Here is a 13,232-nt window from a genome sequence, read left to right on the forward strand (position 1 = left end):
ATAACCATTTCAATTTGCTCTGTCCCATGACTCTACTTGGAAATGTCAGGAAAAGAGTTCTCAAGGGATGTCATCAAATTCAAATACTTTGTGTTCACAAGTGGAATCAACAACCTCCAACAGGGCTGGCATTGTGGAGCAGTGGGGAAAGCTATCACCTGCAATAGTGGCAGCCTGTAAGTGTACCAGTTCTATTTTTCTTAAAATATTTATTTTTATTAGAAAGGGAGATTTACAGAGAAAAAGAGACATTTTCCACCTGCTGGTTTACTCCCCAAACAACCACAATGATTGGAGTTGGGTCAGTCCAAAGCCAGGAGTCAAGAGCTTCTTCCAGTTTTCCCACATGGTGCAGGGGCCCTAGGGCTTGAGCTGTCCTCCACTGCTTTCCCAGTCCATAAACAGGGAACTGGATGGGAAGTAGAGCAGCCAGGTCACAACCTGGTGCCAATATGGGAATGCTGGTGCGGCAGGAAGAGGCTTAGCCGACTGTGCCACAGTGCTAGGCTCACACAGGCATTTCTTTTTCCACAACTGTTTACGCCATCTGAGAAATAAATCAGCAGATAGAAGCTCTCCCCTCCCCTTCCTGTAACCTAACTTTCAAACAAAAGAATACTTTTATTTTTAAAAATGTATTTATTTTTATTGGAAAGTCAGATATACAGAGAGGAGGAGGAGACAGAGAGGAAGATCTTTTGTCCAGTGATTCACTCCGAAAGCGGCCGAAACAGCTGGAGTTGGGCCAACCCGAAACCAGGAGCCAGGAGCTTCCTCCAGGCCTCCCACATGTGTGCAGGGTCCCAAGGCTTTGAGCCCCCCTTGACTGCTTTCCCAGGTCCCAAGCAGGGAGCTGGATGGGAAGCAGGGCTGCCAGGTTTAGAACCAGCACCCATATGGGATCCCAGGCGTGCAAGGTGAGGACTTTAACCATTACACTATCGCGCTGGGCCCAAGAATACTTTCATTTTTAAAAGATACATTCATTTTTATTTGAAAGATTTGAGAGACAGAGAAGTGAAGAGAACGAGAGGTCTTCCATCTACTGGTTCATTCCCCAAATGGCCACAATGGCCAGTGCTAAGCTGATCTGCAGCTGGGATCTGAGCTTCTTCTGGGTCTCCCACCCAAGGACTCTCTGCGGCTTTCCTAGGCCATTAGCAGAGAGTTGAATTAGAATTGGAGCAGCCAGGACAGGAACTAATAGTATTATGGGATGATGATGCCACAGATAGAAGTTTAGCCAACTATCCCAGCTCCCGGCACCAGTTGTTGTCCCAGGTGCCCTACTTCTGATTTAGCTGCCTGCTACTGGCTTAGTAAAAGCAGTGGAAGACGGCTCAAGGGCTTGGGACCCTGCCATCCATGTCAGAGACTCAAATAAAGCTATTGGCTTCAGCCTGGCTCAGTTCTAGCTGTTGTGGCCAGCTGTAGGAATCTACCAGCAGATGGAAAACATTCTTCTCTCTCCTCCCCACGACGTCTCTGTAACTGACTTTCAAATCAATATTCAAAACAAAACAAAATCACTCCAATAGTGTATAACGAGCAACATTATCTGCAAGCAAAAGATAGTTTTGTAAATTAATGTATTTAAGTGTTCCATGAACAAATTAGGGCCAGCACTGTGGTATAGCAAGTTAAGCCTCTTCTTGTGATTCCAGCATCTTATATTGGAGTACTGGCTTGAGTCCCAACTGTTCTGCTTATAATTCAGATTCCTGCTAATGTGCCTGGAAAATCAGGAGAACAGAGCCCAAGAATTTGGACCTTTCTACCACATGGATGAGTTTCTGGCTCCTGCTGTGGTCTGGCCTTCACTTGGCCTTTGCAGCTATTTGGGAGTGAACCTAGTGATGGAAAATCTCTCTATGTTGCTCTTTTAAATGAGTAAATACATAAACAAATCTTTAGAGAAAAAGCCTACATTTCAGAAACAGAAAGAGAAGGGATGGAGGAAAACAGATGAAATTACAGAGTAATAAAATGTAAATTATGTACTGCTCAAGAAAGTTCAACTTTGGAGGATGCTAGAGGATGAACTTAATATTTTAGAAGTTGGTCTCTCCTATATGAACTAAATCTCAATATAATAAAAGTCATTAATGATGACAAATTCCTCTTTATAAAAAGTATTCTCATTAATAAGAAAAAATACGTAATTGGAAAAACTACTTCATAATCCCTAATAAAATAGACTCACATAATGATGGATCATCACTGGTGCTAGCAGAAAGACAACCAGATATCACTATGCTTCATAACAAAAATATTAAGCTACAAAGTGCTCTTCTGTTATGAGCAGACACTTCAGGCCTTGCAAGTTATTAATTTTCAGGAAAAATCAACTAGAATTTAATAATAAAAAAACCCTTTAGAAAGTAAGAAGCTCTATTTGATAAACCAGTTGCATTTGTATATAGATTTTACAAGAAAATTAACATATTCACAAAAATTTGAACATTAGGGTGGTGCAATGGTTCAACGTTTAAACCCTTGCCTTGCATACCCAGGATCCCATAGAGGTGCCAGTTCATGTCCCAGCTGCTCCACTTTCCTGCTTGTAGCCTGGGAAAGCAGTGGAGAATGCCTTGGGATCCTGCACCCATGTGGGAAACCTGGAGGAAATTCCTGCCTCCTAGCTCTGGATCAGCCCAGCTTAGCTGCTGTGGCCACTTGGGGAGACAATCAGCCGACAGAAGATCCTTGTCTCTCCTGTCCTCTGTAAATCTGCCTTTCCAACAAAAATAATATTAAAAAAAATTCTTAATTAAACAGCTACCTAGATATACACAGTTTACCGTTACTGATGATTATGTTTTAATTTTGTTCCAAGTTTTCCTATTATTAGCAAGAAATAAAAATAATGTGGTTTTAGTATTCTAATATACAAATAAAAGGAAACCACAGTTATCAAGGCAGGTCTCCCCAAACATAATTTATATATAGAATTTTTCAACTTTTTGAATGATGTATTGGAAAGGCAGATTACAGAGAGAGAACGAGAGGAAAACAGAGCTCTTCCCTCTGTTGGATTTCTTCCTAAAGGGCTGCTGTGGCTGGAGCTGGGCTGTGCTGAAGCCAGTAGTCTTGAACTTCATCTGGCTAGACCATGTGAGTGTAGGGGCCCAAGCACTTGGACTATCCTCCACCAATCTTCCAGGCCATAAGCAGAGAGCTAGATCAGAAATGGAGCAGCTGGGACATAAACCAGCAACTTTATAAAATATCAGCACTGCGTGTAGAGGCTTGGCTTGTTATGCCATGATGTCAGTCTCCTCCCACCATAGAAATTTAGTCAGTTAACTCTAACTAAATAGATAAGTGTCACAGATTCATAATTATTATAAAATAATTTTATAATTTTAGTACAATTCATTTATCTAAAACTTGTGAATAAAATACACAAGAAAGAAATCTGATGTTTGTTTATATACAAAACTAAATAAATATGACCATAATGGACTGGCTTCATCATTAAAAAAATTAAAGCAGAATTAAGAAGTCTTCTTTTCAAAACTTTATTTCATCATTTATTTGAAAGGCAGAGTATCAGCGAGAAAAAGACTGATTGATTGACTGATCTACCATCCACTGGTCCATATCCTAAATGCCCACAATAGTGGACTAGGCCAGCATGAAGCTAGGATCTTATTTAGGTTCATGTGGGTGACAGACACCCAAGTACTTGAGCCATCATCTGCTATGTCTCAAGAAGCATCTTAAGGCCCTACATGACAATACTCACTGCCTCCCCCTTACTATTTTGATATAATCCTTTAATGCATATTAAGTTTTCAAATGTTCAATTTATTTGTCTTTCTGTGGCCTTTGTCTTTTTGTCATATACATATGCAATCAATGCCAAAGTCAACATCATACAGATTTCTCCCTATTTCTTCCTCTGTCTCATAACTTTGGTTCTATTTAAGAATCATTGGGCCGGGGGGTGGGTGCGGGGGGGAGTAAGACACTCTATCAGTAAAGAAAGCTAACTGACAGCATGGGAGAAGTCAGGCCAAAAAGAATCTATAGATGATATGTACCAGGGGAATTTTGAAAGAACTAAAGTACAATATTACAAAAAATAGTCCTTTTTCTAGTATGTTCCAAGTAATAGTTTTCATCAAAAACCTGATGTCAATTTATAGAACATATGCAGCTAGTATAATGACTTTGTTCCTAGTGTTAATAAAAGAGCAACAGGAAACATGACAGTTTTTCCTGTCTTTCATAGCCCACAAATTTAACGTATGGCATTTCCTTTACAATTCTTTTAAAGCAGAACATAATTGCTAACACTTAATTGTGATTCAAAACTTTGTCTCCTCTGTTGCTTGGTATTCATGATGGCTTAAAATTTTTAAGTGAACTGTTCCGTATTATTTTATTTTCTAAAAATTTCTAGAGAAAAAAACATGACCAAAACATAATAAATCAAAATGATGAGTTAAAAAAGTAAGTTGTAAACAGAAGACTCCTTAGTAGCTCACTGTAGAGTATCTGAATGAGTTTAGGCACACAGCAAACAAATACATAAACCAAAAGACCAAAATATACCAGATACTGGACACGCTGTCCAAAAAGTTTTTTATTATATTAAAAACCACTGATACAACTGAAAACTGTACATATCAATCATCATATACAATCATATACTATGATATCTCTAACATAATGAAGTTGATTTATACTAAGAAATGTCTGACCTTACTTTAACATTTTAATCAATTAGAAAATGAGTCCTTAAGGAATAAAAACAGTATTTACTGATAGCACTATTCTAATATAGGAGTGAAACGCACTCTATTTACTAAACTACTCATATTCATATATATTCATATATAACCACTTGCTAAGTATTTATCAGTACACAAGCCCTAGAACAAATCTTACAATACATCTCATCTCCTTATCTAAATTAGTTTTCTCTATTGTTTACTTGGCTGTAGTAGCTCTGTTAAATATATATAGCTTTACATATTCCGTATGAATGTCACTCACAAACAGTTCTTAAAGATTCCTTTTGCTTTGGAATAGGAACTTCATGTACCTACTTCATGAATCATTTAGGAACTAGTAACATGTTAAGATTACATCTCATTAAAGTGTCTCATATTGTCATGATGCTATTTAGTTTCAGACAAAGATAAAAATGCACATCTTACCCACATGCAGGCCTCAATCCTAACTTTTGAGATGATACTCCACAAAGAAATTGTTCCTTCAATGTTCTCTTTATCTGGACAAATAATCTGGTCAGGATAGGGTGGCTCAGGGAAATCAACGGAGTTGCATTCATAAGCAGCTAATGTAACCGAAGCTATATGTGGACCCTGTAAAACAAACATAAGTAATCAATCACAGAATAGAACTATTGTTGAGAAAAAGAATTATCAATACCCATTGTATTTTAAAAATACATCAGTTACAACATAGCCAAGAAGAACTAGCTTTCAGAAATCAGTATTCTGTCTAAATAAGACATTTCAAAATGCAGACAATGTTTTATAAAACCTTTCCCAGAATGTTGCCCGACTTTGATTTTTTGAAAGAAGATTCAAGGCCTGATCTGGTAGCCTAGTGGCTAGGATCCTTGCCCTGCATGTGCCATGATACCATGTGGGCACTGGTTCATTTCCCAGCTGCTCCACTTTCCATCCAGCTCCCTGCCTGTGGCCTGAGAAAACAGCAGAGGATGATCCAAAGCCTTGGGACCCTGCACCCACATGGGAAACCTGGAGGAAGCTCCTGGCTCCTGGTTTCAGATCCAGCCACTGTGGCCACCTGGGGAGTGGCCGTGAATGGAAGATCTTTCTGCTTCTATCTCTCCTCTCTCTGTGGATCTTTCTAATGAAAATAAGTCTTTTTTTGAAATATGTTAAGTAAGTGCAAAGTTACTTACTTAATTACAAAGTTTTTATCTGGACCAAAAATCTATTAATTAGTGTTTATTCCTCTTTTTCTTGGATTTTAATTCTTACAATTATAAAAGTGTTAAACTTTAAAATTTCTGTTCTCTGGCTCTCCCTCTTTCTGTAACTCTACCTTTCAAATGAAGGGGTGAGTCTTTTTAAAAAATAATTACACACAATTTTCAAAAGAATCTTTTTGATTATGCAAGTTGTTCAAAAGCTATAGTTAAACATTATATCTACAATAATTGCATACTAAATGGGCAAATGAATTTCCACAGTAACATGATTATTCTCTGACTCTACAAAAAGCAAAAAGAAGAAATTGAGGATAAAGTTCCCAGTATTCAGAAAAACTGCTTAATTGGTAAAAAAAAAAAAAAAAAAAAAAAAACACAACTCAGTGAACAATCACAGGTGACTTTTAGAAGCAATTTTAAAAACAAGATGCAACTTTTGAGGTGATGTTAGAAAACACCAAAGAGACATAAAGTACAATGGGTTAAAAGAAGAAAATTTTAAAATCTGTCCATGTCGCCCCTGTATGTGCTTTCTTAGGTTATTAGTCTCCAGCCAAACTCTAGAAATGAATTATAAATGAAGTGTCCTGGATGCTCAAACAGCAAGATTTCTGGACTATACAGCAAAACATTTTGATTTGAGAAATAAAAGAAAAATGTGCCCTAGTAGATTAAACATATTATCCAGTAAAATTAGACTTCACAGTTTTTTAACAGTGATTCTAAAGGGGAACTTTTCAACCATCTTGATTTTTTCCCCTTAAAAAAAAAAAAAGAACATTCATTCAACTAAACTGATACTTTCCATAACCACACTAATAAGTCATCATTACTCAGGCTCAAAAGCAGATGTGATGGTTCCCAGACAAATGAACATTAAGAACTGAGTTTTGTCCTTTGTTCATTCTCAAGAGGCTGTTTAGTCTATACCTTGACATTTTAGTTTAAACTGTATTGACTGATATGAAAGCTCTTAAGTCTTTTCTACAGTTTAATGATTCCTAAACAGAACTAATTTTGAACAAAGGAAAAAATTTTATTAAAAACCATCCAAAAAGCTAAACAATTTTGATTTAAAAACTTTCAATAGAAACAAAGACAATCTTACAAGTGCATTTTGTTAAAATTACAAGTCCTACTATAATGTATAAAAAAGAGCCACCTTTTCCCCCTATGTTATAAAAAGAAACCAAAAGGGTAAAAGCACAAATAATTATAATGGAACTAGAAAAGCCAAGCTGAATAGAAGCACCACAAAATATTAAGTGAACATGTGTATCGAGCCACGTTTCTAACTCTAATGACAGCAGGGCTAGGGGCCCTACCCAGTATCTTTTTATTTATTTATTTTTCTTTCCTTAGAGCAGCAAGTAATCTATATTGTAGTTCTACTACAACAACACTACAACTAAAAAGCTGGAAAATAATTTCTGGAAAAATTCTTTTCAAACATAACACGGCAATACTGGATTTCTGAGAGAAGGGGAAAAAATAAGGAGATCTGATGATGACTGGCTTTTTGTCTACAGACACATTCATTGTATTGGCCTGTGAAAGACAGGAAGAAAGAAAAAGTAAAAGCAAAGAGAAAGAAAAAAAGAAGAAATAAAAAAAAGAAAATGAAAAATGAATGAAAGCAAAAGAAAGGAAAAGGAAAGAAAGGGAAAAGGAAACAGAAGGGGAAGAAAAAAGATAATCATAGGTCCAAAAAGAAAAGAGATTTTGGGTTCAAGCAGCTAAGGGACTTGGAATTGATCAGAGGAAATGAGCTGCACAGAAAAAGAACTCCACAAGTCTGCAAGGGTCAGCTTGAGACCTTGGCCTGCGCAGCTATAATGAATGCTAAGTTGTCACTCCATGAAGCCAGGAAAATACTAAGTAATGGTTTAACCCCCTCGCACCCCAAAATTGCTAGGCATTTCAGTTCTTCAGGTTCACAAAGGACTAGAATCATCTGTGTTCAACCAGCTAGGGTGGAGAGGCTGAGCATTCAAGAAGAACCCAGAAAGATCATGACTCAGCAGGACTTAACCAGCCTTTGTGTAAAAGCTACTCTTCATTGGCCTTAACAACACGTAAAACAAGCCTTATTCAGATCAGTATGATCCAAATAATTGGCTACCAAAATAAAACCCAAAAAAATTAGTGCTTTTTAAGAAAAGACTAACTTCGGGCCCAACAGCGTGGCCTAGTGGCTAAAGTCCTCGCCTTGACCATGCCAGGATCCCATATGGGTGCTGGTTCTAATCCCGGCAGCTCCACTTCCCATCCAGCTCCCTGCCTGTGGCCTGGGAAAGCAGTCGAGGACAACCCAAAGCTTTGAGACCCTGCAAAGATACCCGGAAGAAGTTCCTGGCTCCTGGCTTCGGATTGGCGCAGCACCGGCCGTTGCAACTCACTTAGGGAGTGAATCATTGGACGGAAGATCTTCCTCTCTGTCTCTCCTCCTCTTTGTATAACTGAGTTTCCAATAAATAAATAAATCTTAAAAAAAATTAACTAAGAAAAGATTAACCTCAACACATTTAAAAGGATATGGCATGTAACAAGATAAAGATGATTACAGAGTATCTTCTAGAGAAAAATAGCAAAGGAAGGGTTTTCCTTTTTCATTTTTGGGAATTTTACTATAGCCATTGCAAATCCACATGATACTTTGGCTATTTGTAACATACATTTATCTGCATTTGTCTCATCTCAGTGTCTCATATGTCTAGTTTCATGAACGTTATTACACTGTATTTTGCAAAGCTTAATAATGGATTTTTAAAGTTTTATTTATTTTTATTGGAAAGGCAGACAGACAAGGAAAGACAAAGAGAAAAATCTTCCACCCACTGGTTCACTCTTCAAGTGGCCACAACTGCTGGAGCTAAGCTGACCTGAATCAGAAGCCTGGAGCCTCTTCCAGGTCTTCCAGGTGGGTGCAGGGTCCCAAGGCTTTGGGCTATCTTTCACTGTTTTCCCAGACTACAGTGAGGGAGGTGGATGGGAAGCAGAGCAGCTGGGACATAAACTACTGTCCATGTGGGATCCTGGTGCTATCAAGGCATGGACTTTGGCCAGTAAGCTGCCACGCCAGGCCCTAATGGATTTTTTAAAATACTTTTTTAGGGGGCCAGTGCCATGGTGTAGCTTATTAGGCTTCCACCTGTGGTGTCAGCCATACGAGTGCCAATTTGAGTTCTGGGTGCTTCATGTCTGATCTAGCTTCCTGCTTGTGACTGGGGGACATGGTGGAGAATCACCTAATATCTTGGGATATTGCATACACACGCAGGAGACCTGGAAGATGTGTCTAGCTCCTGGCTTTGGACCAGTATAGATTTGGTGGCTTCTGTTATCTGGGGAATTAATCAGAGGATGGACGATCTATCTCACTATATCTTTCCCTCTGTAACTCTACCTTTCAAATAAATTTTAAGATATTTATTTAGAGGCCATTGTCGGTTTATAGCACTTTAAGGCACCACCTGCAGCTTTGGCAATCCCATATGGGTGCCAGTTCAAGTGCCAGCTGCTCTACTTTCACTCCAGCTCCCTGATAATATACCTGAGAAAGCAGCAGATAATGGGCCAATTCCTTAGGCCCCTCACCCATGTGGAACACCCGGAAGAAAATCCTGGCTTCTGCTTTTGGCCTGGCCCAGTCCTTGCCATAGCAGTCATTTGGGGAATAAGCCAGAAGATAAAAAGATCTCTATCTTGCTCTCTCTTTAATTCTGCCTTTCAAATAAATAAATACATTGTTCAGACTTATTTTTATTTATTTGAAAAGCAGTTACACAAACACTGTGTGACACAGAAACCTTCCAACCATTGTCCTCCCTAGATGGTCCAGTCATTGTTGGGCTAGCCCAAAGCCAGGAACTTTTTCTGAGTTTCTAGATGGGTGAACGGAGCAATGCACTTGGGACACCTCTCACTGCTCTCCCAGGCACCTTTATAAGGAGGCAAGGAGCTGGATAACAACCAGAGCAACAGGCACTTGAAGTGGTACCCATATGGGAAGCCAGATTTGCAGGTAGTGGCTTAACCTGCTTGGTCACAATGGCAGCACCATAATGGAATCATTTTTATCTTATTCAGGTAAGAGACACGATATTTGACAAAAAAAAAAAAAAAAAGAAAGAAAGAAAGAAAGAAAAGAAGAAGAACAAAAGAAAAAGTATGTCTGAATGACAGCAAATCATAGTAGGATCAAAGGATAAGTTTGAGTAACACAGATTTTTCCATTGACTGATCTATGACTCAACTATTCAAATAAATGACTCTTTTTTTTAAAAAAAATTAAGATATACATCTACTATTGTTAGGAAACTGATTGTAAAGCTGTTTCTTACTGAGACATCTTTCAAAAAAATGAAAAATCTAAAATGGCCACTACCAATTAGGAGCCGAATTTAGCTGAAGTTCTTTCTCAATCAAGATGAAAGGATGTGAAAGCACAGTAACAGAGCAGTGCATCTAGAAGCATCTGCAAGGAGGACGGGCAGACAGGCAGGCAGCTCCCTCAGGACCGACAGAGCATGCCTTCAGACTTGGATTATCTGCACACCATCTGTAACGGCAATTCGTAGCTCCATCCATCACATGTACACAGAAATCAAGGGAGATAGCAAAGGCAAAATTTTCAATTGGTTTTGTCTGGAAAGTTTAGGGCAAAGGTAATAAAATCAAGAATCCCGTGCTGATTCACTGGGAAAGCATTTGTTTGCCGTGCTCCTTCACTGAGGAACAAAAGGAGTCAGTGGTTAGCTGGAATGTGATTCATTAGGAATATCTGGGTAATAAATACAGGAACAGAGATGACAAATGCTGTCTGCAATCACTCGCAAAACTTTTTTTTTTATTTCAACTTATAGTGATCTATGAAAATCCTTACTTCTGAAACATAGGAATCCTACTCAGTTTTAAATCACTGCTTTTCTCATCAGCTTCAGAAAACAATTTATTTAAGACTATGGCCTAGAGCAAAAACTTCAACAAGGCTGAGTGTACAAATACTCATTCCAAGTGGACAGTGAAAAGGTGACCATTTATATGCTTTTTGTGAAAAATTTCTGAGTTATGCTCTCTGAACATTACACTATGCCACAAAGTAGAAAGCTTGGAATGAAAATGGGTTTCAGTTTTCTAAATCTGTTAGTATATTACTAGGTACCTTCAGACACCTATCTCACCTTCCACACTTAATAAAAAAACAACCAAATACTATTCAGAATATGAAGCTTTTAATAAAAGATTAAGCACAAAATTGCTAGCCAAAACAAATGAAGTATATATTTATTAGTTTATCCTCTAAGTTATAAGCTACAACTCTTTTTGAAGCAACTTTGATGATCTTGATTTAATCAATATGAGAAGACCTCTTCCTCCTTTCTTTAAGCCTAATTAACTTGATCATAACAAGGTTGACATAAGTGTTCAGGAAAGAGACGCAACTGATGCATAGTTATGGAGAGAGTTAAAAATTGTTAAATTGCTTGAAATTCATATCAAACAGAAGAGACTTAATAACTACATTTTCTTAGCTTTCATCTGAAGCATATATTAATAAATACTGTCTTAAAGGGACAGGAAGTTAGGCAGACTGCATATCCCTTTTGCTTGGTAGAAATCCTGTCTTATGTCCTAGAGACTTGGTTTCTTCTTTTGATGTGGTGATGTGCACAAGAGTGAATACACTGAGTCACCCTTGGGGAGAGACAAGGCGAAGAGCTAGAACACTGCCAACAAACAAAAGGCAAACAGATCTTTTCTAAGAAGGGCCTGTCTTCTCACAGGCACCCAGAGTCACTATAGGCTTACAGCCGCAGTGATTATATCTACAGAGAGCAGTACCAAAGTCATACTAGGCACCAGTTTTTGGCAATTCTTTTACGTTTTCAAAATTGATATAGACAAGTAAACAATAAAGCAGATAATCACAAATGAAGCAAAAAATGACAGTGAAGAAATTTGGTAACAATATTTTTAAAGAATGAATCTATTCTATGGCACTAACAATTACTACAATATATTACTTCCAAATTTTAATTTGTTCAATTTTAATTTGTATCCATGAAGGCTTCCCAAACATTTAATTTTAAACATTTAATAAATAGCCAAGAGTAGAAAAGAATCTGAAACACATATACCTAGGGAAAAACATCTTTAAAACAGCATACAATACTACAAAGAACTTCGTCATGAAAGCAGGCAGAGTACATATACAGAGGTATTCTTAAATAAGACAGTAATCAAGGTTCCAGATATTTAAAAGGGACACTTTTATCACATCTTTTAGTGATGAAATAATTCCAAACTTCAAAGCAGAAGCAGACTTCTGAATCTTACACAGGGTAAACACCTTAAAACTCCGTATTTAAATTTGTGAGAAAAGGTATTTTTTTGTTGTTGTTTTTATTGGAAAGTCAAATTTTCAGAGAGGAAGAAAGACAGAGAGGAAGATCTTTTTCCTGCTGATTCACTCTCCAAATGGTCACGATGGCTGGAGCAGCGCCAATCTGAAGCCAGGAGCTTCCTCCAGGTCTCCCACACAGGTGCAGGGTCCCAAGGCTTTGGGCTGTCTTCTACTCCTCTCCCAGGCCACAAGCAGGGAGCTGGATGGGAAGTGGGGCTTCCGGGATTAGAATCAGTGCCCATATGGGATCCTGGTCATGTTCAAGGCGAGGACTTTTACCACTAGGCTACTGTACCAGGCCCGTAGCATTTTTACTAAAATGATCATATAAAACAAATGGCTCACAAGCTTCTAATAAAATCTGATTTAGCCTATACTGTAACTGGATAGTTCTAAATTTTTGTACTTCCAAACTGTTTTAGAAAAGACAATTTTAATGTTTAGAATACATGAAAATCTCTGATTTTTATTTGTAAATATGAATAAATCAATCAGTAAGATACATCCTAAGGACAGAAACTGGCTATTTAATGGCTGGGTAATTTTAAAACTTATACAATGACTGTTGATAGTTTTCTTTTCTATAACTCTTTGTGTAAAAGCTGGGCTTCTTTGAATGGAATGTGGGGTTTTGTAATTTTTCTTCAGGGAACTGCTCCACCTAGTGTCCAATATTGTACATATATCACATTCTACAGAACTAAATTGTAGCCAATGGACTCATTTCTCTTATTAAATTAAAAGGACTTTATAAACCATTAAAGACACAGCTTAAAAAAATGTCTCTTAAATCATCCTGCCATATGACTTGGTAATTCACAATTTACACATGTAAAAGCAGCAAGTCTGAGACCCAATGTTCCTGCTTCTATTGGAGAGTCAGATTTACAG

At 37.8% G+C, this 13,232-nt stretch overlaps 1 protein-coding gene across 7 annotated transcripts in view; it reads right to left on the bottom strand.

Moving 5' to 3' along the window:
* VMP1 (vacuole membrane protein 1) overlaps positions 1-13,232 on the bottom strand; it is a 110,080-nt gene that overhangs the window by 53,459 nt on the left and 43,389 nt on the right. For 5 of the 7 annotated variants that reach the window (XM_041001420.1, XM_041001418.1, XM_041001419.1 and 2 more), the window contains one exon: positions 5,169-5,336. The exons of the other annotated variants lie outside the window; for them this stretch is intronic. In XM_041001420.1, coding sequence (XP_040857354.1) covers positions 5,169-5,336 — 168 coding nt within the window. The remainder of the gene's footprint in view (positions 1-5,168; positions 5,337-13,232) is intronic. 7 annotated transcript variants of the gene reach the window in all.

This window comes from Ochotona curzoniae, unplaced genomic scaffold (genome assembly GCF_017591425.1).
Source record: "Ochotona curzoniae isolate NIBS_2020 unplaced genomic scaffold, NIBS_Ocur_1.0 scaffold_2453, whole genome shotgun sequence".
NCBI lineage: Eukaryota > Metazoa > Chordata > Mammalia > Lagomorpha > Ochotonidae > Ochotona > Ochotona curzoniae.